At 36.4% G+C, this 26161-nt stretch overlaps 1 protein-coding gene across 3 annotated transcripts in view; it reads right to left on the bottom strand.

The window, feature by feature from the left end:
* The window catches only part of FNIP1 (folliculin interacting protein 1), a 91901-nt gene that overhangs the window by 42839 nt on the left and 22901 nt on the right, over positions 1 to 26161 (bottom strand). The window contains exons 2-8 of one of the 3 annotated variants that reach the window (XM_084886561.1): positions 23807 to 23933; positions 16983 to 17120; positions 14393 to 14493; positions 14056 to 14130; positions 8105 to 8196; positions 4345 to 4428; positions 3140 to 3211 (exon numbers count right to left, since the gene is read on the bottom strand). In XM_084886561.1, coding sequence (XP_084742687.1) covers positions 3140 to 3211; positions 4345 to 4428; positions 8105 to 8196; positions 14056 to 14130; positions 14393 to 14493; positions 16983 to 17120; positions 23807 to 23933 — 689 coding nt within the window. The remainder of the gene's footprint in view (positions 1 to 3139; positions 3212 to 4344; positions 4429 to 8104; positions 8197 to 14055; positions 14131 to 14392; positions 14494 to 16982; positions 17121 to 23806; positions 23934 to 26161) is intronic. The other 2 variants (XM_084886562.1, XM_084886563.1) reach the window with 2 other exon arrangements.

Below are 26161 nucleotides of genomic sequence, written 5' to 3'. Positions count from 1 at the left end.
AAATTAAAAGAAATATGATGTGTTTCAACTTTAATACTGTAGCAATTTTAATGCTGTAGTTGGATTTTAAGAACAAAAATTAGTGTCTAAATATCACTTAAAGATGTCACTTCAAAGTACTCATGAATAATTTATGCACAGATAGTCAAGCTCGTAAATGTTTGGCCACTTTTAGTAAGAGTCTCAACTATACCTACCCAGTTCCAAAACAAAACGAAACAAAAAAGGTAAAACCTATCACCTGCTCTCTGGAGCATCCTAATGGTTGACAGACACATTCCAATAGAGGCCACCATTGGGCCTAAATGGGCAGTTGGACATCCCTCTCACAATCCAGGACTGCTGGCTCCCAACTGCTTGCCTGCCTTCCTGATTGCCCTTAACTGCTTCTGCCTACCAGCCTTATCACCCCCTAACCACTCCCCTGCCAATCTAATTGATGCCTAACTGCTCCCCTGCCAGCATGATTGCCCTTAACTGCCCTCCCTTGCAGGCCTGGTCACCCCTAACTGCATTCCCCTTCAGGCCTGGTCACCTCTAACTGTATTAGATAGGATGGAGACCTGCTGCATGGATAGCGGCTGGCTGGTTTGCCCTAAAGGGTGTCCTGGATCAGGGTGGGGATTCCTTTGGGGCATGGGGCGGCTTGGGCGAGGGGCCTGTGGTGGTTTGCAGGCTGGCCACACTCCCCGGCGACCGTGGTATCTGGAATTTATTTATTTATCTTCTATAATTCAAACTTTGTAGCCTTGAGTGGAGGCCTGGGCTGGCCAGGGTGTGCAGGAAGCTTGGCTTCCTCCACTGCCAGGGAACCCCAAGCCTCCTGCTCGCTCTGTGGCCACAGCCATCTTGATTGGGTTAATTTGCATACTCATTCCTAATTGGCTGGTGGGTGTGGCTAGTGAGCATAGTGGGGGCATGGCCAATTTGCACATTATTCTTTTATTAGATAGGACAATCCCATAACTGGGAATGATTCTCTTCTTAAAACCCTTCCCTGCAGTCTAAAAGTTCTATTTCTTGCATAGGTTTAACAAACTACAACTCTGTTTTTCCTTGGGCTAGGAATGATCTCCTCCTTCCCATTTGATCCACAGAAAAAAAGACATTAAGGGCTTGCTTTTCATTTGGCAATATTTTTAGATTTCCATCTTCATGATTATAACCACATACTAAAAATTTATAAAGTAATCTAAAACAGGGAGTTATTATTATCATCTATGAAAAGGTGCATGTCACATGATATATCATGTTAGATACCAGGACTGAAAACTAAGAGACTGACCTTATAAAGATTTGTTCATCTGAATTCCCTGACAAATTCAATAATAAAGGGGAGAGGCTTTAACTACCATGCAAACATATGAACCACTAAATTACTTTCTTGAAAGATCACATTTTATCAATTAGTATCATAAAACTTTGTAAATTAAAGTAAGACTGGGTATGATAACAAATGTAGGTAGGTAATGAAAGGTAAGATTATTTCAAAGATGTAGACTCTTCATATTAGTGTTTCTCAGTTCTAGCTATCCATCAAAATTAGGTGTTGAAGTTTATCATGTTGTTTCTCAAATACGAATAGCTAACACTTTTTCTAGGCTAAATCAGTGTTCAGGAATCTGAAAAAAATTTTTGAGACTTCATTTTTCTAATGAAAATGTAGGGATTGCAATATATGGTTAAGTATGGACAATCAATTTGGAAAGCAGGGACATATGTGATGATACACAAGGATTACCACAGTGAATAAAGTTTCTCACAACTAACAATAACTCAAGCCTAAGATTATTTCTTCTTTCACTTATACTGATCTCTGAGTCCTGACAGACAGGTTTCCTTTTAAATGGAATATCTTTCTTCCATGCATTTGCCTGGATAATGCTAATTATTTTTCAAGACATAACTCAAGTATTATCCCTCTGTCTCTTGCCCAGGCTGTTAGGTTTCCTTTATCTGGATCTAACACAGAATATATCACATAATGAACCATTACAGATAATTGTCCTGACTGTTCTCTCATTAGACTCTGCTCCTTAAGGTAGAATCTGGGATTTTCTTTTTAAGCTTCACCTTGTTTCAACAAAAGTTTGTGAGACAAATTTGGAAGAGTCTACATTTGTTTAAAAAAAAAAAAAAAAAAAAAAGTGTAACAGTTCAAAATGCTTAAGTTATTCAGGGCAAGTCTAACCATTCAAACTCTAGTTAGGAAGAAGCAGATATAAGCAATATGTTTTCTATTATACTATCTAAGCAGTCTCTTGAGCGATGCTTTTTTTCTTGTACTGGCTGAGCCTAAGTTAATGTACATTCATCTAGGCCACGCATGTCAAACTCACGGCCCACAACAAATATTTTTTTGGGCCCAGACAACATAACGGTATGTGAGAAATGTTTTAATAAAAATTTCTTAACTTAATTTTTACAATATCCTGTTATACATAATTATTAATAACAAACTGCAATGTTCTCTAGTGACTGATTACTATATTCGTGTTGCATTCATTTCCCTTATAGTCAGGCACACTATTTCTCTCCACTAATACTAGCAGTGAATATTTTAGCATCCAATTGCCATATCATTAGTCTTGTACTGACTTATTTGGTATGTGCAACAGGAAATATTTCGCTTTTGGAGAACAATAAAAATAGGTTTATTTGCGTTACGTTCATTAATTTGTGCAGTTTTTCAGTGTCGGGTAAGTTAATGTTCAAGAAAAAATATGAATTTTAATTAGAATGTTCTATTATTTTACATTAACGATTACTCATTTATTTCAGCCCTTTGTATTCAGCATGTCTCTACTGAAATAAACCTATCTTTCTGTGACAATTAAAGCTTTTGTGTGTGTTTTTTGCACCCCACGTAAACTTAAACCTTCTTTATTTGGCCCGTATTAGCCTTTGAGTTTGACATGCATGATCTAGGCCATGTTCTACCAGGTACATTTAATAATATAAGTGAAATATTTTAAATTTAATATATTCTCTCTACGGTTTCTAAAATTCTCTTGTAATATCAATATAACAAGCTGTATACATAAAATTAAAGAATAAAGGCAAAGATAAAAAAGAAAATCAATGTCAGCTAACAATTATCTCATTAAAAAACTGAGTTAATACATGAACCTGGCATTACCTGAGCGTGCTATGCCACTGTCTCTGTCCTCATTCAACTCTCTTCCAGGCATGTCCATTGGATTGCTGTGAACTGTGAATCAAGACAAGACTGTCAGTTATAAAATATATTGCTATTCAAACTGTCGATGTTCCTTTTAAATAGCAAACTCAGTCATGCTCACTCATTGCATTCCTTTATTTTTTTCAATAGCATGGCACAAACCCAACACCATGAGCTATTACTCAGCTGAACAAGCTTTAAGATCTATCTAATGATCTCACATGTAATATGAAAATAATCTATAATATATAAAGGATGACTAAAATAAGTATTTTAAAAGCATATTCAATGACATAGCAAGATATTTACAATATAGTATTAAATTTTATAAAAAGGAAGCTACGGAACAGTAAGAATTGTGACTGCTGGGCATATGATAGTTCACTCTATTATTCTGCCTGCATAAAAAAAATTTTAAGAAAACTATTTGAATAGTATGATCCCAACTTTATTTAAAAAAAAGGGGGGGTTTATTCCTGACTGACAAATGGTTAACATTTTTTGCCTATTATCAATTTTCCCAAATTTCCTATAACAAATATGTACTGTTCATATCTCATATTTCTAAGGAAAAAAATATTAATTATAATAAGAAATTGAATACAACTTCCTGAATACTGAAGCATGAATACACTCACTCTATAATGACATAAACAAATATGCTCATATATGCCTTCTACTGAACAATTATAATGATGCTTGTTCATCTAAATCTTAGCTCCAAGAGAAATCATTCTTATGAATTAGTGTAGATCAGAAATTTTACAATAATAATAAGATATGATATTTTCTAAAATTGGTGAACTATGGTACAAAAGCTACTCAGCCATGGAAACAAGATAGTATCACATTAGAAATTCTAACTGGATTATAATATTTAGACTAAATTTTGGTTTGGAATTCTAAAGTTAAAGTCATTATTACATAATGAGGTAAGAAGTAACAAACACTGAAATTCATAACAATGTCAATTCCACTGATAAAAGTTTCTGGAAACTTCAAGAACATATTTAGTAGAAATAAATTATATTCTTGTACTTCCTAAGCAATGTTTTCTTAACCATACCCTCTATATTTATTTACTCTCTTGTTTCCACAGCTTAACTACAGATTCTAGCCACTGGATCACACCAACTAGTCTACCCACACCGCACATCGCAAACCTGCAAAGAAAGAGGCGCTCCTGATCAGGCGGAGCGGACCCTGTTCAGAGAATGCCCGCCTGGGGCTGCAGAACTGTGAAAGACCTACATGGCAAAAATGTAAAATACATGTGAAAGAGAGCTGTTAGAGAAGCTGCAGTGTATCAGGAATAAAAGGTGAGCTAAAGCAGCACAAAAGCAGACCAACATATATGAATAGAAACTTTTAAACTTTTCTGAAACAGGATGTTTTCCCTCTGGTCATGGCAAACATAATTTCATGCCAATTTACAAATAAATTTGTATAAAAAAATAAATAAGCTTCTACTATATAAGGTAAAAATTATTTTAAATGTTCTATATAAATGCTTTCTAATATAAAACAATCTTTTTAATTTCTTGGGGTGACATTTGTTAATAAGGTCATATAGGTTTTAAGTGTACATTTCTATGATACATGATCTGTACATTGCATTGTGTTCATTACCTAAACAATCTTTTTAAAGAGCCAAAAAAGCACAGTAATGTTACCTGTATAAGTTGGCACTTGCCAAATAAATTTATCTTTTTAAAAGTCAGTTTTAAAATGACAATGTTATCCTGCAATGGCAGTAAGGAGAAACCACCTAAATGCTTGGCTTAGAAAACAAAACACAACATACAATAAAGAACAAATACAGAAAAGGAATCTATTGACAAATAAGTATAGAAATAGTTTTTTCTAACCTAGTAATAAGTTACAACATAATGGAAAAAAACAAACTTCCTAGTTTAGGAATCAGCCACTAAGGAAGCAGGCCACCAATACAGCCCGTCAGTCAGGGCCAGACTCCAGGCTATTCAAAAAACTTGGCAACTACAGACTTGACCAAGAGAAAATTATAGTCTAAAAGAACCAAAAAAGAGCAACATTACAGCCTGGAAGCAAACAGCTATGTTACTGTTAAAAAAAAAAATAAAAATATATATATATATAAATATATAAATTTTTTTTTTTAAATTAACTTCAGAGAGGAAAGGAGAGGGAGAAAAAGACAGAAACATCAATGATGATAGAGAATCACTGATCCTGCCTCCTGTACACCCAACATTGGGGATCGATCCTGCAACTCAGGCATGTGCCTTGACTGGGAATTGAACTGTGACTTCCAGGTTCATAGGATGGGGCACCTGTTACTCTTAATCAAGATGGTCTAAAAAGTGATCTAGGAGGTTTACCTAGGATAGAATAGGAAACTTTCTATCTAAAAAGTGACAAATGTATCTTTCAAATTACTAACATATTTTTCTATAACAAAAATTTCTACAATTATAGTACATATGCAACAATTCTTCCATGTTTCATTGTTCAGCTTTCTTCAGTTCTCCCTTCAACATGTATCTGCTCTCTTTAAACTCCTCCCCTGCCTGCCTCTTCCTTAGTCTCAGCATATAACATATGCATGTAGGCACACACAAAATTCACCAGATGAGAACTCATCTTTTCCTACCAACCTACCTCCAAACTTAATCAAATTCTCACATATTTTTGCCCCTTTCATGCCTGAGCAGTAATAATAGGTAACATTATTCAAACCTTACCATGTGCTAGGGACTTATTCAATGAAAAATCCTGCAAGGTCCTTCCTTACGTCACTTCCAAAACTAACTCTTCTAAATCAGCCAGGACCTTCATATTTGGCCAAGTATCACCTCTCCTCTAACATCCTCCTCCTTTTCCATCAACATTTAAACACAAATCAAAACTCTTCTACCTTCTCACCATATATCTAGTCCTATAGTTCCATAGTTCTTAAAACGTGGTCTAAAGGCTTCCAGGAGGTCCCTGGAACACTTTCAGAAGGTTGGTGAATACTTCCAATTCCAACTATTATATATATATCAGTATGAGAATGGATTGCCTGCCTGCCTGCCTCTCTCCTTCCCACCCTTCCTCCCTCCCTCCCACCCTCCCTCTTCCCCCCCACTTTTTTTTGAGACTGGATTTTCTTTATGCACTTCAACCAAACAACATATCACAGGAGACTGAATACAGAAGTAGATATGAGAATCTAGCTGTCTTCTATAGTAAGTCAGACATTTAGGAGATTTAAAAAAATGTAAAACAATGCCCCTCTTCTAACTAAATTATTTTTGTCTTGGAAAATACTTAAAAACACGTTATTTACATTAACATGAAAGTGGTTACTAGTGTCATTTTTTAATGAATTACTAAGTAAATATTTTGACATTTTCTGGTTTAGTTTCTAATATAACATATATCAACAAACATAACCAATATAAACAAAGCTCTCTGTGGTCCTCAGTAATTTCTACGTGTTTAAAGGGACCCCAAGACCAAAAATGCGAGAACCACCACTCACATCTGGAAAAGAGACTAACTTCCGAGTCTCTCCTCAACTCTGAAACTGTCACATACACCATCAAAAGCCTTCCTGTTGCTTAATGAAATCCATACTATCTTATATTACCTTACAGAGCATTTGATGCTGACTCCCACTAACTATAAATCCATTGAGGTAGACACTGTGTCTGGTTTACTACTATATCCTCAGGGCCTAGCAGAGTGCTTGGCATAAAATAGGCACTTGATAAATATTTGTTAATTAATTGGAAATATAAAGAAAATAAGAAATGGTGCTTAAATATTCTTGATTCACAGTAAGAATGTACAAATAAAAGTTGTTCTGTATTTAAAGTCTGTACTCTGTTAAATAAATTTTCTATTCTATAACTGAGATGAGTATATCTAGTCTTATAGTATAATTACCTTTATAAGTAATAATGAATTTATATTAGTAAAATATATAACTTTTAATAAGCCCTTTGAGCTTTGAAAAGTGTCAATTATAAAGAAAAAAGATTCAGTCATTTCCTTGTCACATTTTCACTTTGTGAAAGCCAATAAAATAACCAAGTTAGAAAAAAGCAGAACTTCTATTTTTCTATAAAATATACACACTTTGTGAAGTGCATGTCTAATACTATAGCCCACAGTGGGTGCTTAATAAATGGTTGCCCATTTGAATGAGTTATAAAAAATAATAGAATATTATATTGTTCAAGTTGGAAGAAAAAACTATTTTCTACCACGTCATGTAAGTAATACATATTTGTTTAAATTATAAATAAAAATTATCACTAAACTGGGAAGAGAGAAATATTCATTCTACTCTAACTGCTGTCTACTCTGACATACTGCAGTTCTCTATTCCCTGGAAATATGGTCAGCAGCAATTTAGTTGTTTTCTAGGATAAAGCAAATGACTAGAAATGTTAAACAGTTTGTCACTTTGCAATGTTTAACTTAAATAATTACAACAATCAACTAACCAAATTACTAAGTAAGTTGTTACTCTAATAAATCTTTTAAAGAATATCTACTTTGAATACCTTCTCATTTGAATTACATGTCAAAATGAGCACCATTTAAAATTAACTCTTATTGTTAGGAAAGAGAGAAAGGAGAAAGTATAACTAAAATCAGGCTTCCTCAGATGACTTTTCAAAGATGCATCAAACTTAAAAACAAATTTGATAGATCTTTATCAATTCTCTCTTTTCAGATACAAAATAAACATTATGCTGTAATAAAGGAAATTTATATTTTCCAAATAATAAAGATATAATATATACTTACAATTTAAAAGCCTTTTCCACTTCTAATATTTGAAACTCTTTGGTCTTATAAAAGATGTACATTATCAAGAAAAAACTACAAATCCCTGTTATACTGTTAATATTTTTATAACTTACAAAACCAAAGGAAGCACTTATTTACCTATATTTCCAAGCAGTCCATTAATAACTGTGTTACTGTCAGCCTTTAATGTACTGTTGTCCTGATTGATGAATTCAAGACTATCTTGCAACCTAAAGGGAAGAAGAAAAATATATAAATTCCAAATTCATTATATGCTCCTAATGGCCCTTATTAGAATATCCCAATGAAATATTAGTTTTTTAAATTTCTCTATTAGTACTAGAAAGAAACTAATAATTTTAATCATCTTAAGGGCTAAATCCAGCCTGCTGCCTGATTTTATAAATAAAGTTTTAATGGAACACAGCCACATGCATTCATATATGCATTGCATATGGCTCTTTTAATGCTACAATTGTAGAGTTGAGAAATTATAACATACTATCTGGCTCACAAAAATAAAAATATTTACTATCTGGACCTCTATAAAAAAATATTGCTGACCCAGATTTAAATTACAAACTTTCCTCTCATATTTTGACCCTGAAAATATTTCTAAACTTGTGTCAGAAATAAAAAAGGAAATGAAAAAAGTGAACCAACCAAATATCCAAAAAGTGTCTCTAGTCCACACATCATAAATGGCCTATATTTCCTTTTTTAATAAATTATTCAAATAAAAAAAATTAAATCACTTTATGCATTTAATCCAAAGTATTCTTCTTTGGTATTTTAAGAAATATCAATTAGAACTTAGTAAATATAAAGGAACTGAGGAAATTAGAGCTAAAGTCAGACATGACAATGTAGGATCACTAATTTCTAGTTTAGTATTAAACTCTTAAAATTTAGTACCTTTGGCATCCATGATAGCATTAAAAAAATATTTCCTTTTCATTCCAAAAAGTTAAATCTTTTAAAAGTATTGACAATAAATAGAAGCTTTTAAGAATTTCCCTCATTCAAAGTTGGCTTCTTGCTATCTCTTGCTGCTTTTGACTTTGGGTGCCCCAATGGTTTCTGATCTGGAACCTGCAGAATCCCTCCCTGGGGTCCACTACCGCTTCGTGCTAGCCCCAGTCCTTCATTAATAGGTTCTGGCATGTAGCCCATTTTCCTGATATTAGCTTCATTGTTCTAATCTTGGCAATAATCCAATATAATAAAAGAGGTAATATGCAAATTGACCATCACTCCACCATACAAGATGGCTGTCCCATGTGGACAAAAGATAGCCACCACAAAATGGCAGTATGGGAGGGCAGTTATGGGCAATCAGGCCAGCAAGAAAGAGCAGTTGGGAGGGACCAGGCCTGCAGGGGAAGGCAATTGGGAGAGACCATGCCAGCAGAGGAGGGCAGTTAGGGGTACCCAGGCCTGCAGGGGAGAGCAGTTAAGGTTGACCAGGCCAGCAGGGGAAGGTAGTTAGGGGCAATCGGGCCAGCAGAGGAGCAATTAGGTGTCGATCAGGTTGGCAGGGAAGTGGTTAGGGGGTGATAAGGCTGGCAGGCAGAAGCGGTTAGGGGCAATCAGGCAGGCAGGCAAGTGGTTGGGAACCAGCAGTCCTGGATTGTGAGAGGGCAATCAGACATCCCTCAAGGGGTCCAAGATTGGAGAGGATGCAGGCTAGGCTGAGAAACACTTCCCTTACCCCCCACCCCCCATTCACAAATTTCATGTACCTGGTCTCTAGTCAATATAATAAAAGCCTAAGCGGCCATTATGGTGGAATGACCAGAATGACTGGTTGCTATGATGCGCACTGACCACAAGGGGGAATACACTCACTGCAGGAGCTGCCCCCTGGTGGTCAGTATGCTCCCATGGGAAGCGCGGCTCAGCCAAAAGCCAAGCTCACGGCTGGCAAGCTCAGCAGTTGTGGTGGGCGCCTTTCCTGCCTCCGCGGCAGTGCTAAGGAGCAGCAAGCCAAGCAGTAAGGAGCAAGGGATCACGAATTGCGAGAGGGCAGAGGCTGGGCTGAGGGAACCCCCGCCCTCCCAGTACACAAATTTCATGCGCCAGGACTTTAGTAATTTATAACATCCTTGTGCCCTACCATGTGCTGGCCTAGGTCACTCCTAATTGCTGGGTTAATCTGCAGGGGGATCTAAAAACTGAAGAGCACAACCTCCACATGCTTTGCAAAATGGAAAATCAGCATGTCAACATAACATGGAAATGCATTCAATATTTTACTTCCAGATATAGCTCCAAGCAAATTAAAGAAAGATAAATCACATTTCCTGTTCTTCAACTAAACTCAAATGAGGAAGCAATCTGGCCTCCATACAGGGAGTGACTGGATGGGTAAAAAAACAAGACCCAACAATATGCTGCTTTAGGAATACACAGGCTCAAAGTGATAGGGTAGAAAAAGATATTCTACACAAGTGGAAACCAAAACAGAGCAGGGGTAGCTATATGTCAAACAAAATAGACTTTAAGCCAAAAAACGGTAAAAAGAAACAAAGATGGTCATATAAAAAGGGGGCCAATTCATCAAAAAGATATAGCAATCATAACATCAGAGTATCTAAACATATTAAGCAAATACAATGCGATCCAAAGAAAGAAATAGACAATGCAACAATAGAGGATTTCAATACCTTACTCTCAATAATGGATAGCTCATTCAGACTGAAAACCAACAAGAAATATTGACTTGAACCATGCTTTTAAATGATACTAAAAGACACATACAGAATATTTCATTCAACAGCAGTAAAAAACACATTCTTCTCAAGCACAGATGAAACACTCTCCAGAACAGATCAAATGATAAATCACAAAACAAGTCTCAGAAAATTTTAGAAAACTAAATCACACCAAGTATCTTTTCTGATCATAAGTATTGGGTCGGCAGCTAAGTAATTGCGGGTTTTACACATATATGGCTTCAGTTGAATTTTTAGTTTGCAGACGTAGTACAAATGTAAAACACATTTTGTTATTTGATAGTTGGCTATTCAGCTGTTAATCAGTAAAAAAAGTTTTTTGATCTGTTTTGTAGTTTTCGTTTGGCGTTCGTTGAAAAATGGAAAATCAAAAGGAACATTTTCGTCATATTTTGCTTTTTTATTTCCGCAAAGGGAAAACGCATCGCAAGCTCATAAAAAGTTATGTGCTGTTTATGGTGACGAAGCCTTAAAAGAACGGCAGTGTCAAAATTGGTTTGCCAAATTTCGTTCTGGTGATTTTTCACTCAAAGATGAAAAACGCTCTGGTCGTCCAGTTGAAGTTGATGACGCCCTAATCAAAGCAATAATCAATTCGGACTGTCACAGTACAACACGTGAGATTGCAGAGAAGCTTCATGTATCACATACATGCATTGAAAATCACTTAAAACAACTTAGCTATGTTCAAAAACTCGATACATGGGTTCCTCACGAAATTAAAGAATCACAGTTAACGCAACGCATTAGCAGCTGCGATTTGCTAAAGAAACGTAATGAAAATGATCCATTTTTAAAACGACTGATAACTGGCGATGAAAAATGGGTTGTTTACAACAATATCAAGCGGAAAAGATCGTGGAGCAGGCCAGGTGAACCAACTCAAACAACATCAAAAGCTGATATTCATCAAAAGAAGGTTTTGTTATCAGTTTGGTGGGATTACAAAGGAATTGTCTACTTTGAACTCTTACCACCCAACCGAACGATCAATTCTGATGTCTACATTGAACAACTAACGAAATTAAACAATGCAGTTGAAGAAAAGCGGCCCGAATTGACAAATCGAAAAGGTGTTGTATTCCATCATGACAATGCAAGGCCACACACATCTTTGGTCACTCGGCAAAAATTAATGGAGCTTGGTTGGGATGTTTTGCCACATCCACCATATAGTCCTGACCTTGCACCATCTGATTACTTTTTGTTTCGATCTTTACAAAACTCCTTGAATGGTAAAAATTTCAATAATGATGATGATGTCAAATCGTACCTGATTCAGTTTTTTGCTAATAAAAACCAGAAGTTTTTTGAACGTGGGATTATGATGCTGCCTGAAAGATGGCAAAAGGTCATTGATCAAAATGGGCAATACATTACAGAATAAAGTTATTTAGTTCCATGAAAAAATTGTCTTTGATTTTCTTTAAAAAATACGCAATTACTTAGTTGCCGACCCAATATATGAAAACTGGAAATAAAATAAATAGAATGAAATCTGAAAAATTCACAAATATGTGGAGATTTTTTAAAATGCTCCTAAACAACCAATGTGTCATAGAAGAAATCAAAAAGAATATCGAGGAATATCTTGAAACAAATAATTCTGCAGCATATCAAAACATGGGATGCTGCAGAAACAGTTCTAACAGGAAAGTTTATAGCAAAAAATAAAAATAAAAAATGACTACATTGAAAAGCAAGAAATATCTAAAATAAATAATCTCGCTGTACACCTCAAGGATCTAGGAAAGAACAAAGTTAAGTCCAAAGTTATCAAAAGTAAGGAAACACAGTAAGAACCCACTTAACATGGGTAAGTTATGCAATTTTAAGCAAAACGATGTATAATGAAAAGAAACAAGAGTTCAGTTCTTGAAGAATCTCATCAAAGCTATAGTAAAAACATATTGACCAAAATGGCATTCAAATACCTGCTAGTAATGAAAATCAGAGGGGAAATAGAGACCAGAAAAATAATAGAAAATATCAATAAAACTAAGAGCTGGTTTTCTGAAGATACACAAAGTTGACAAGCCTTTCACTAGACTAATTAGGAAAGAGTCAGGTCTAAAATAAATCAAATCAGAAATGAAATAGAAGATATTACAATTAATATCAAAGAAATAAAAAGGATCATGAGAGACTACTACGAACAATTACACACCAACAAACTGAATAATCTAGAAGAAACTAATAAAGCCCTAGAAATATACAAACTACTAAGACCTGATCATAAAGAAATGGAAACTCTGAATAGACCAATAATAATGAGGTGAATTGGTAACCCAAACTTCCCAAAAACAGAAAAGCCCAGGATCAGATGATTTCACTGGCAAAGTCTACCAAACATTTGAAGATAAATCAATGCCAAATCCTCAAACTCTTCCAAAAACTGAAGAGGAGAGAACACTCCAAAATTCATTTTATGAGGCCAAAATTACCTTGACACCAAAGCCAGATAAAGACACTACAAGTAAAGACCAATATCCCTGATGAATATAGAGGCAAAAATTCTCAACAAAATATTAGCAAACCAAATTCAACAGTGCATTAAAGGATCAATCAACATGATCACATGGAATTTATCCCTGGGATACAAGAATGGTTCAACAAATGCAAAGCAATAAATGGGATACACCATATTAATAGAATGAAAAGTGAAAACCATATGATAATCACAGTAGGGGCAGAAAAAGCATTTGACAAAATACAACATTTCATTAAAAAAAGTAAACCCTCAACAAAGGAATTATAGAATTTTCATATTTCAACATAATAAAGGCTGCATGTGTCAAACCTAAACCCAACATCATTCTCAAAGGTGAAAGGTTGAAGGCTTTTCCTTAAAATCTTGAACAAGAAGGCAAGAATGCCTACTATCACTACTCCTATTCAATACTAGAGGCCCAGTGTATGAAATTCTTACGCTTGAGAGTGTGGGAGGTAGAAAGGGAGAGAGGGAGTATGGGAAACAGAGGCTATTCTTATATTATTATTTATTAATTAGTGTATTATTTTCCATACTAATAATTATATAAACCCTACTTTTGCATCACCTTGTAGAGCATGCAGAGTACATCTTAAATGTTCTTACCACAAAAAAGTAAATGCAATTATGTTATAGGATGAAGGTGTTAGTGCTATGATGGTAACAATTTTGCAATGTAAATGTATCAAATCAACACTGTATATACCTTAAATTTACACAATGTTTTATGTCTGTCATAGCTCAATAAAACTTGAGGGAAAATCTGACTTCCATAAACTTTCAAACTTAAGGGAGCAGTCTGTTAATTTTATATTTTGCACATCTTAAATTATTCATTTTTCCCTGCATCCATAACCACTTACGTATTAAGACTCCCACAGATGCTGCTGCCAGTCCTTGCAGTAAAAACTTTGCTAAGCATAAGCTGTGGAGGGGAACTAGAGAAAAAAAAGAGAGGGACAGAAAGAGATCAAAACTAGAATACAAGAACCTTTTCAATTTATTATAAATGAAAAATGTATAACTCAGATATCACATCAGTCACAACAGCTATGAAGCAGCACTAAACCCACAGAAAATTATAAATTGAGTAATCTGACATGCTCAATCCGAGTAAAGACTATATGAAAATTCAATTATCTTAAAAATATTAAGTATTCTAAATGGATTCATTAAGAAAAAAGTCAGAAAATCCCTTACCGGATCTGATGAATTTTTAAGGTGGATCCTTTGTAGCTCATTGCTACTGAGCCAAACATCATCTCTCCAAGCATATTGGCATCAGAAGAGCACCGAGAACCCTACACAATAACCATAACATTGGTAAAATTTTAAGATTTAAAACCTTATGACTATTTAAAATATATTTATTAAAAATTCCTTTGCTACAGTTCTACATAACGGTTTTTTAAGTTATTCTACACTGTTCTGCAGCTTGATTTTCTTCATTTTACAATGTCTTATAGATCTAACCATATCGCTATACATGGATTTCTTTTAACAGCATTCTACTGCATGAAAATATCAAAGTTTATCAAGTCAGCTTCCTTTACTGATGGGTACTTAGGTCACTGCTAGATTTTTGCTATTACAAATAATGCTCAAATGAGCATTAATAACCACATCTTATGCATAAGCAATATTTCTCCAAGAGAACAAAAACTGCAATTCATATAACTTATAGAATAACTTTTACCATTCCTACTATGCAAAATAGGCATTCATAAATGGGGTCATTGTGTTTTTTGTATTTTTTAAAAAGGACTTATTTGAAACACTGGAATGTCATGTCTTGTTTTCAAAGAACTGATCAAAAAGTTATTTCTTTCCATTTTTCTTTAACTGTCTTCATAGGAGTCAGAAAAACAGCTAAAAATTGAATTCATCCATTTGGTTACTATTTAGATACTGTAGCAATTATCACTAATCACCTATCAAATATCTATTCCTTATATTTTGAAGTGCTATTTGTTTCAGGGCAGGAATATGCCCTGAAAAAAAAATGCATTTCAGAGCTGCCTCTATAAGGAGGAGATTTAAGGTTGGTTTCTATATAAAATGGGTGAAAATAAATGGCTAGAGCAGCAGCTTTCAGATCTAGTTATAGGCCTGGTCAATGAGATACAAATGGAAGTCACTAGAGATGGAGATGCCGTATTAGAACCAGAAGGCAACAAGTTCATATTAACCTGTATAGGCAGAAAGATAAGGGAGTCTTGGTAACCTTGAAACCCATGTATACACCATACTTCTTGTCATGTAAGAAAAATAATTCTTGCCGAAACCGGTTTGGCAGAGCGTCGGCCTGCAGACTGAAAGGACCCAGGTTCGATTCCGGTTAAAGGCATATACCTTGGCCAAAACCGGTTTGGCTCAGTGGATAGAGCGTCAGCCTGCAGACAGAAAGGTCCCGGATTCGATTCCGGTTAAGGGCATGTACCTTGGTTGCGGGCACATCTCCAGTGGGGGGCTGTGCAGGAGGCAGCTGGTTGATGATTCTCTCTCATCGACGTTTCTAACTCTCTATCCCTCTTCCTTCCTCTCTTTAAAAACTCAATAAAATGTGTGTGTGTGTGTTTTTTGGTTTTTTTTTTAAAAAAAGGCATATACCTTGGTTGCGAGCACATCCCCAATGTGTGTGTGTGGGGGGTGCAGGAGGCAGCTGATCGATGACTCTCTCTCACCGATGTTTCTAACTCTCTAACCCTGTCTCTTCCTCACTGTAAAAAATCAATAAAATATATATATATTTAAAAAATAGTTACCCTTAATTTGCTTAAGTCACTGTTATAGAGGGTGTCCCAACACAATTCCTAACTGATTTATATAATAACACAATGAGGAAGATGACATAAATAATACAATAAATGATTATTTACAAATTTCACTAAAGCCATTCTATTGTAGAAAAATCAAGAATTTGAAGTTTAAAAAAAAATACTTAAAAGGTTCTTCTGATAATAAAGTGATAACAATCCCTCTCCCGCCCCCACTTTACAAGTGGAAGCCAAGGAATATATCTAGACATTATTTTTCTTTTTATATTTTCCTGATATTAGCTTCATTGTTCTAATCTTGGCAATAATCATGAATAATTTTTTTATACTGTGACTCTGCTCACTACCTATTTGGGATTTAAAAATCTATATACTGGTATTTTTATTACCTTGCTTCTTTAAAAACAACAACAACAACAACAAACGTTTTTGTTGATTTTAGAGAGAGTTAGGGAGAGGGAGGGAGAATCATCAATAATGCATAACAATTGGCTGCCTCTTAAGACACTCCCTATGTCTGCAGGCTGACGTTCTATCCACTGAGCCAAATTAGCTAGGTCTAATTCTGTATTTTAAGTGTAATATTACTTTTGAAAAATAAAAAATGCACATTTCTAATTATGTATACTTCAAATCATACTTTAATTTTATACTACAGCTGAACTGTGTAATTATTTTATATTTAACTTCACATTTTAATAATTAAAAAGTATATAAAGTAAGAAATTATTCTGGTAGCCAAAAAAAAAAAAAATGAAGTGGGAAATAAAGGGTAAAGAAAATACCCCTGCTACCTATACCTATAGTTCTCTGTACTTCCACTACCCTAAGATTTATCTAAGTACGTAAACTTACTTTTTTAATTATCTTCCTCCCCAACTAAAAGGTAGGCTTCAGGAGGGTAAAACTAATCCATGTTATATCCCCAGTCCCAAGAGTAGTACACCACATATTGTAGATACTCAAAAATATTTATGAATGAATGCACAAATAAATGACATCAGTGATCTTACCTGGTACTTAGGACACTGTTCTTTTACATCAGAAGAAGATGAAGTAATAGAACTATCCAAAGAGGAAGAACTGTCTCCTCCAGGTTTCAGTTGGCAGCATTTCCCAAACACTTTAACTTGAGCATCACTACAGAGTTTCTGAAATTAGAGATATTATCCCCATTTATATTTTAACTGATTTTAACCATACATAAATCTAATTATAGCATAAAAACTTTTGCAAATCCAAGAGAAATAATTCAAAATATTATAACCTTAATGTAATGACTATTTGCATTTCACTGTAATCTCTTCAATACTGTTTACTATTCTTTATCTCATTAACTATAATTACTTGAGAAGTTTGTATCTTACTTTTCTCAACAACATTATTAAACCAGTAGAGACCTGGTGCACGAAATTCATGCACTCAGGGGTGGGGGAACCCCTCAGCCCAGTCTGTGTCCTCTCACAGTCCAGGAACCCCACAATCAATCGCCCAAAAGAGATTGGCCCCGCCCACTCAGCTGGGGCTCCTCAATGGATAGCCCCAAAGAGGTAGGCCCTGCCCACCCGGGTAGGGCTCCGCAATGGCTTTCTCCCACAGAGGGAGGCTCCATCCACCTGCCACAGCTCCCTGGTCGGTGGCTTAGGCCTCCCTCTTTGGGGCATTCATGGAGCCGTCTGATTGATCGATCACCCTGCTGGCCAGCGGCCTGGGCCTCCCTCTGCAGGATGATCATGAGGCGATGGCCAGGCCCCCAATCAATCACATCGCACCCGCCTTGGCTGGCCTGGCACCAGTGGGTGTCATAGTGTGATTGTCTGGACAGTTGTTCTGCTGTTTGGTTGTTTGGTCGATTTGCATATTACACTTTTATTATTATAGACTAGAGGCCTGGTGCATGAATTCCTACAGGGGTGAGGTCCCTCAGGGTGGCTTGCAGGGAATCGGGCTGAAAACCACAGTCCAACACTGCCTGCTGCTTTTGTTTATCCTGGCACTGCTGGGCCTGTAGTGGGCTCGTGCTGCCATGGTGGCACTCAACAGTCATGAGCCCTGCATCTGACTCCTGTCCCGAGAACTAGGATGCGATTGGCCCTCTGGGCAGGCAGTGGGATGCCCTTGCTGGCTGGTGATCCAGATCGGTCCCACTGATATTCGTACTGGTTGTCAGAGGCCTCCTGGAGGCTACTTTTATATTGTTTCTTCCTTGTGGAGCATCTAGGGAAGGGAAACGGCCATGGTGCCCAAGGCCAACTTCTAGGAGGTGCCTGGCCCATTCTCTGGAGATTGGACCTGCAGGACTACTGAGGGTGTGAGTGGCTGCCACCTGGCTGGTGGGCTGTGGGGACGGGTCAGTCAGCTGAGTGGCACTCTGGTTTTGGGAGAACACTGATCACCAGGGTGGTCAGTGCATACCATAGCAAATAGTCGACTGGTCGTTCAGTCACTTAGGCTTTTATATATACATATAGATGGGGATTTTTCTATATTACTATGGACTAGACGATGTTCATCACTAGTGACTTAATAAATATCCTATAGCAGTTTTCAAATTGTTTGGTCTCAAAACCCTTTATGAAAACATTAGAAATTACTGAGAACTGCAAAAGTCTTTTGTTTATGTGAGCTATATCCATATTTTCCCAAAAAGTTTTAAAATAGTTTTAAATCAAACATAATATAACCACTAAAGGTGAACATAAGTAACATATTTTGTAGAAAAAATACTTCTGGGAAGAGATGCAGGGATAGAAGGAAACATATAAATGACAGCTGTATATTTCACTATATATACATACATATAAACTTAACCTTTTAAATAAAAATGTATTGAACAATTGAATTTTTAATAAAATCTAACTTTAGGATCAAAAGTTTGTGTAGTCTATAATAGTATGGAGGAAGAACGTATTTCTATTTCTTTTTCTTTTCTCCTATCCCCCTCCAACAGGTTCTTGAGTTTTCACTGTTCACAACCATCAAAGTTGCACCTCACCAAGGTCTGTGATACTCCTAAAAGCATTCCAGTGCTTTATCATAGTAACAAGCACGTCCACCCTTCCATAAAACAGACCCCGGAAATGTTTTCAGAAGAAGTAATCTGACTGATATCACAATTTTTGGAAGACTAACGGCATTGTAAAAGAGAGCATCTAGTAATTCCAAATAATCTCTAACCAAAAATGTAAAGAGAGAGGCATTGTAAAATAAAACAAGGGCTTTAAAACTAAATAGACTTAATTTAAATCCTGATTCCTTGGAAAAGTTACTTGACCTCTCTAAGCTTTATCTCTTTAATTGGGAGAAAAACCTTACCTAATGACTAGGTTATTTGTAATACTTTAAGGGTTGTGTATGTGTTTGTGTGTCTCTCATTACATATTTACACATAAGTAAATACATAAAGTGCTTCTATATAGTATCTAGAACTAGCTAGCATATGCTTACTGACTTGTAGTTATAAATGTTATTAGAAAAAAGTTAAAGTCAAGGCTAACATAACTAAATGCCTACTCTGAAATCAGGAACATCACTAGATATTTTCATTTATAGTATTTCATTTAAACACTCACTAAAAACATGGGTATTTTCAGTAATGATATTCTTGGCCACAACTTAAGAACTTTGTTATTTATTCTCACCCATAAAATGCTAGACCTTAAGTATATTTTTTATAATAGTATGGTAGATATTACAACCCAATTTTACTGATGAGAAACCTGAAGTCTAGGTTAAGTCACTGTATGAAGATTATAAGAGTTAGTGTGTCTGTAATATACTTGATAGTCAAAATCAGTTGGCCTGACAGATCCACTATTACAAACTACCATTTTATTTATTAACAAAAGCATCTGAGTAGCATGTGTACTGAGCATTAGGGAACAAATATGAATAAAACAGACCCAGTCTTTTTCCTCATAGAACTAAGAAAAAGAGACATTTAACAATTATATATATATGATGAAATATATATTTCAAATATGTTTTTAAAAATAATAATATTAAAATACCAATGGCAATCTGGTTTCTCTTCAGATCGTATAAATCTTTCACCTTTTAAAATACCAAGAACAGCCGAGACCGGTTTGGCTCAGTGGATAAAACGTTGGCTTGGGGACTGAAGGGTCCCGGGTTCGAATCCGATCAAGGGCATGTACCTTGGTTGCGGGCACATCCCCAGTAGGCAGCTGATCGATGATTCTCTCTCATCAATGTTTCTAACTCTCTATCCTTCTCTCTTCCTCTCTGTATAAAATCAATAAAATATATTAAAATACCAAGAACAAAATCTCCAAAAATTCATTGGGAATAAAAAAAGGTCTCGAATAGTTGCAGCGATCTTGAGAAAGAACAACGAAATTGGAGGGATAACAAAACCAGATATATCAACCTATATTACAAAGGCACTGTCTTCAAAACTGCCTGGTACTGGCACAAGAACAGACATATAGACCAATGGAACAGAACAGAAAACCCAGAAATCGACCCTAACCATTATGCTCAATTAATATTTGACAAAGGAGGCAAGAGCACACAAGAAAGTCAAGACAGTCTCTTCAATAAATGATATTGGAAAAATACATGCAAAAGAGTAAAACTAGACCACCAATTTACACCATACACAAAAATAGACTCAAGCTGGGACCGGTTTGGCTCAGTGGATAGAGCGTCGGCCTGCGGACTGAAAGGTCCCGGGTTCGATTCCGGTCAAGGGCATGTACCTTGGTTGCGGGCACATCCCCGGTGGGGGGTGTGCAGGAGGCAGCTGATCGATGATTCTCTCTCATCGATGTTTCTAACTCTCTATCCCTCTCTCTTCCTTTCTGTGAAAAATCAATAAAATATATTTAAAAAGCAAAAAAAAAAAAAAAAAAAAATAGACTCAAAATGGATAAAGGACTTAAGTATAAGACGGGGAAACAATAGAATTTTAGAAGAATCCATAGGCAGCAAAATAACAGACATATGTTATAGCAATTATCTTTACAGACACAGCTCCTATCCTAGGGCAATGGAGACTAAGGAGAAAATAAACAAATGGGACTACATCAAAATAAAAAGCTTCTGCACAGCAAAAGAACCATCAACAAAACAACAAGAAAGCCTATGGGAGAACCTATTTGCCAATGTTATCTCTGATAAGGTTTTAATCTCCAACATTTATAGGAAATTCATACAACTAAACAAAAGGAAGATATACAATCCAATCAAAAAATGGACAAAGGACCAAAATAGACACTTTTCCAAAGAGGACGTACAGAAGGCCGAGAGGCATGAAAACATTCTCAAAGTCAACAATCATCCGAGAGATGCAAATCAAAATGACAATGATGTACCCCATCTCACACCTGTCAGAATAGATATCATCAACAAATCGACAATGACAAGTGCTGGTGAGGATGTGAGAAAAAGGAACCCTTTTGCCCTGCTGGTGGAAATGCAGACTGGTGCAACCACTGTGGAGAACAGTATGGAGTTTCCTCAAAAAATTAAAAATGGAACTCCCATTTGACCCAGTAATCCCATTTCTAGGAATATATCCCAAGAAAACAAGAAACACCAATCAGAAAGGATATATGCACCCCTATGTTTATAGTAGCACAATTCACCATAGCTAAGATTTGGAAACAGCGTAACTGTCCTTAGTATATATTTATTTTATCAACTCTCTTGCATAAAACCAGTATCTCATATCCCCTATTACTCCTCACTTGCATGAATGATACCCAGGGTGAATATCCTCCTTATCCCTTTGGGCTCTGATAACCTATTAGCCAACCAACACCTATGTAGATGCCCTCCTCAACCTACCAGGGCCCTGGTACTCAGCTCTGATCCAACATGTCTCCACCACCTGACATCAGTGTTCAGTCCTACCTAGTGGTTTTAGGACTAAATTATTTACAGGGGGAGAAGGGTGGGATAAAGGCAGGCATGGGGAATCAGAACTTTTAACCTGAACACATAACCATATTCCATATTCCAGATTCAGTGTCACAAGTGAAATTCAAACAAATAGCCAACACTTACATAGTATTTCTGTTTGTAAAGTATTTTGCATGAATTTTCAACTATTTTTCTTGTTCTGTTAACTTTTTAAACTGTACAGAAGTAATGTGTTTATTTATAAAGTTCAAAAGTCAAAACAATGCCCGGCTGGTGTGGATCAGCATTTAAGCGTCAGCCCGTGAATCAGGAGGTCACAGTTCAATTCCCGGTCAGGACAAATGCATGGGTTGCAGGTTGTAGGTTCCATCCCAGTAGGGGGACAGGGAGGAGGCAGCCAATATATGTTTCTCATTATTGATGTTTCTATCTCTCTCTTCCTTCCTCTTTTTGAAACCAATAAAAACATATTTTAAAAAGGAAAACAAACAATCTAATTAAAAAATGAGCAAAGGACCTAAAAAGACACTTCTCCAAAGTGAACATACAGAAAGCCAAGAAACATATGGGAAAAAATGCTCAAAGTCACTAATCATCCAAGAGATGCAAATAAAAATAACAATGCAATATCACCTCACATCTGTCAGAATGGCTACCATCATCAACAAATGACAAGTGCTGGCGAGGTTGTGGAGAAAAGGTAACCCTAGTACACTGCTGGTGGAAATGCAGACGAGTGCAGTCATTATGGAAAATAATATGGAGTTTCCTCAAAAAATTAAAAATGGAACTCCCATTTTATCCAGTGATCCCACCTGTAGGAATATTAGAGGCCTGGTGCATGAATTCATACATAGGTGGGTTCCCTCAGCCTGGCCGGCAATCAAGGCCTACTGGGAGGTTGGTTGGCCGGTGGCCCTTCCCCTCTATCCCCCCGCGCACCCCCCCCCCCCATCAGGGCATATAAGGGGGGCTAGTTGGCAGGGATAGGAACTGCGGAAGGTTGACCTGCTGCTCCTCCCAATTGGGGTCCAGGGGAGAGGGACCATGGGAGGTTGGCTGGCTGGGAGAGGGGCCACAGGAGGTGGGCTGTGGGAGCACACTGACCACCAGGAAGCAGCTCCTATGTTAAGTGTCTGCCCCCTTGTGGTCAGTGTGCACCATAGCGATTGATTGACCACTTGTTCTGGTTGTTCAGTTGTAACGGTCGCTTAGGCTTTTATATATATATATATCCTAAGAAACACAACAAAGTACTCATCAGAAAGAATATATGCAACCCTATGTTCATAGCAGCACAATTTATAATAGCTAAGATTTGGAAACAGAGTAAGTGCCCATCAGCAGATGAGTGGCTATAAAAAAACCGTGGCACATTTACACAATGAAATACTATGTGGCAATAAAAAAGAAAGAACTCATAACCATTTGCAGCAGCATGGATAGAATTATACTGGATAGAATTATGCTAAGCGAAATAAGCAAGTCAGAGAAAGTTAAGTATCACATGATATCACTCTCCACTCATATGCGTATTCTAATGAGCCAAATAAACTAATAAACAAAAATAGACCCAGAGATATAGAAGCATGCAGAGGGAAAAGGGGAAAGGGGAAGAGACATCAACCAATGAACTCAATGCATAACCCATAGACACAGACAATAGGGTGGTGAAGGCCTGGGGGGAAAAAGGAGAGAGGGCAATGGAGAAAAAAGAGGATATATGCAATACTTTCAACAATAAAGATTTTTTTTAAAAAGGAAGAAAAATGTCAAACGAAAATGTTCTATGGTACTAGTGTTTTTTCCTTTAAAAATCTAAAAATAGGGGCTCTGAATTAAAAAAAGCATGGCCAAGATGTTTCATACTGACAAACAAAAGCACCATAATTAAAATTTTATTCATTTTTCCAATTAAAATATTTGACATTAAATCAATAATGATGCTCACCGATACTGATATGTCCTCATTTTTTCTCTTAACACTGGAGTCAAACAAGACATTTCTTCCTCTTCTTTCACAGTCTTGATATACAATCAGTCGAATTTGGCTTGGATCAAACTCTGGCAAAGGCCAACTTTAAAGAAAAATAAAGACCCATTAGAGTTATTTAATAAATATTCCACATAAATTTCTAGAAACCAGTTTGGTTCAGTAGCTAGAGCATTAGGCTGCAAACTGAAGAGTCCCAAGTTCAATTCTGGTCAAGGACACATGCCCAAGTTGTGGGCTCAATCCCCGGTGGGGGGCATGCAGGAAGCAGCCAATCAATAATTCTCTCTCATCATTGATGTCTCTCTCTCTCTCTCTCTCTCTCTCCCTCCCTCCCTCCCTCCCTTCCTCCCTCCCTCCACCCTCCCTCTCTCCCTCTCTGAAATCAATAAAAAATATATTTTAAAAAACCCCTATGAATATAACAGAACCCAAAATTGTATTATTGCTAAAGAACAGATCATTTCATAAAATACAACCATTTATAAAGGGCTGCATGTTTGATTTCCAGTCAAGTGCATGTACTGGGTTACAGGTTTTATCCCTTCATCCAGTTGGGCTCATTCAGGAGGCAATCAATGGATGTGTGTATCTCACATCAATGTTTCTCTCGCTTTCCCTCCCTCCCTTCCACTTTTTCTAAAAACCAATGGGAAACTATCTTCAGGTGAATATCAACAAACAAACAAACAAACAAAAAACAAAAAAAAAGAAAGAAAAGAAAAACCTTGTATGACTATGACATTTTAGATTAAAAAGTAATAGTAAAAGTTGTGGCAAGTGCCGAAACCAGTTTGGCTCAGTGGATAGAGTGCCAGCCTGAGGACTGAAAGGTCCCGGGTTCGATTCCAGTCAAGGGCTTGTACATTGGTTGCGGGCACATCCCCAGTAGGGGGGTGCAAGAGGCAGCTAGTCAATGTTTCTCTCTCATTGATGTTTCTGGCTTCTATCCCTCTCTCTTCCTCTCTGTAAAAAAATCAATAAAATATTTTTATTTTTTTTTAATCAAGGAAGGGCCGAAACGGGTTTGGCTCCGTGGATAGAGCATCGGTTTGCGGACTGAAAGGTCCTAGGTTCGATTCTGGTCAAGGGCATGTACCTTGGTTGTGGGCACATCCCCAGTGTGGGGTGTGCAAGAGGCAGCTGCTCGATGTTTCTCTCTTATCGACATTTGTAACTCTCTACCCTCTCAATTCCTCTCAATAAATCAATAAAATTGATTTATTGTAAAATCAATAAAATATATATATTTTTTAAAATCAAGGAAGGTGAAAAAAGAAATAGTGCACAATGCCAAAGGCAGCAGAAAGGCCAAAATGTATAAAAACTACAAGTGTCCATAGAATTTATCAATATGGTAGTCTTTGGTACTCTTGCAAGAACCATTTCTGTGGAGAAGGGGGGTGGGGATGGCGGGGGGGGGGGGGTCAGTCACAAAGCAATAGCAATGGATTGAAGGGTAAGAGCTGGGAGAGTAAGGATAGTAACTATATGCCATTTGGAAAGATTTCCCTGTGAAAGGGGAAGACATAAGAATAGTCAGACATATATAACAGTGCAAAGGTTTAAAAGGGGGGCCCTAAACACACAGGAGTAAATTGAGATTATCTTGGGCAACCAAGATCTATGGTCACCCTGGCAGGTAGAAGAGGAGTTGAGGCTACAAGAGGTTATTTTCTTGAGGGAGTGCGGAAGAGACATATTGAGATTTTTTAAAATTTATCTATGGGGGGTGGGGAGAGAAGGCTCAATCCCTACAGGAGCTTAGACCTTAGAACAGGCCTGAATAAGAATAGAGATGGAAATGACATAGCCTTATATTTAAATGGAAAAGAAATTCCTAGAGTCATTTGTTGTTTTAAAAAAAAAAGCTGGTCAAAGTTATTCTTCACATCTTCAAAATATGTACCTGAAATGGAGAGATTTTTTTAAAGTCTTGATTCCCTTTACATTACAATAGAAAGAAGTGTAAATTGTGAAATTTATAGACCTATTGAGTATAAATAAATTTGTTACCAAAAAAGTTGCCTGGCAAATTAATTCTATTTCAAATATACTAGGAGAGCATGATATTAAATAAAAACAAACAAGAACCCTAAAGTGACTCCTTTATTCGGCAAGTCATTTTATTTATTTTTTTTATAACATAATAATTCTTTATTTTTTTTCCTCAATAATCTTTACGTTTTATGTGTGTGTGTGTGTGTGTGTGTATATATATATATATATATATATATATATATATATATATATAAATTATTGATTTTGTACAGAGAGGAAGGGAGAGAGATAGAGAGTTAGAAACATCGATGA

The sequence above is a fragment of the Pipistrellus hanaki genome (genome assembly GCF_964339955.1).
Source record: "Pipistrellus hanaki genome assembly, chromosome: 5".
In the NCBI taxonomy this organism is placed as follows: domain Eukaryota; kingdom Metazoa; phylum Chordata; class Mammalia; order Chiroptera; family Vespertilionidae; genus Pipistrellus; species Pipistrellus hanaki.
Note: the sequence above shows the minus strand (reverse complement) of the source record. Positions and strands in the feature narration are given on the sequence as shown.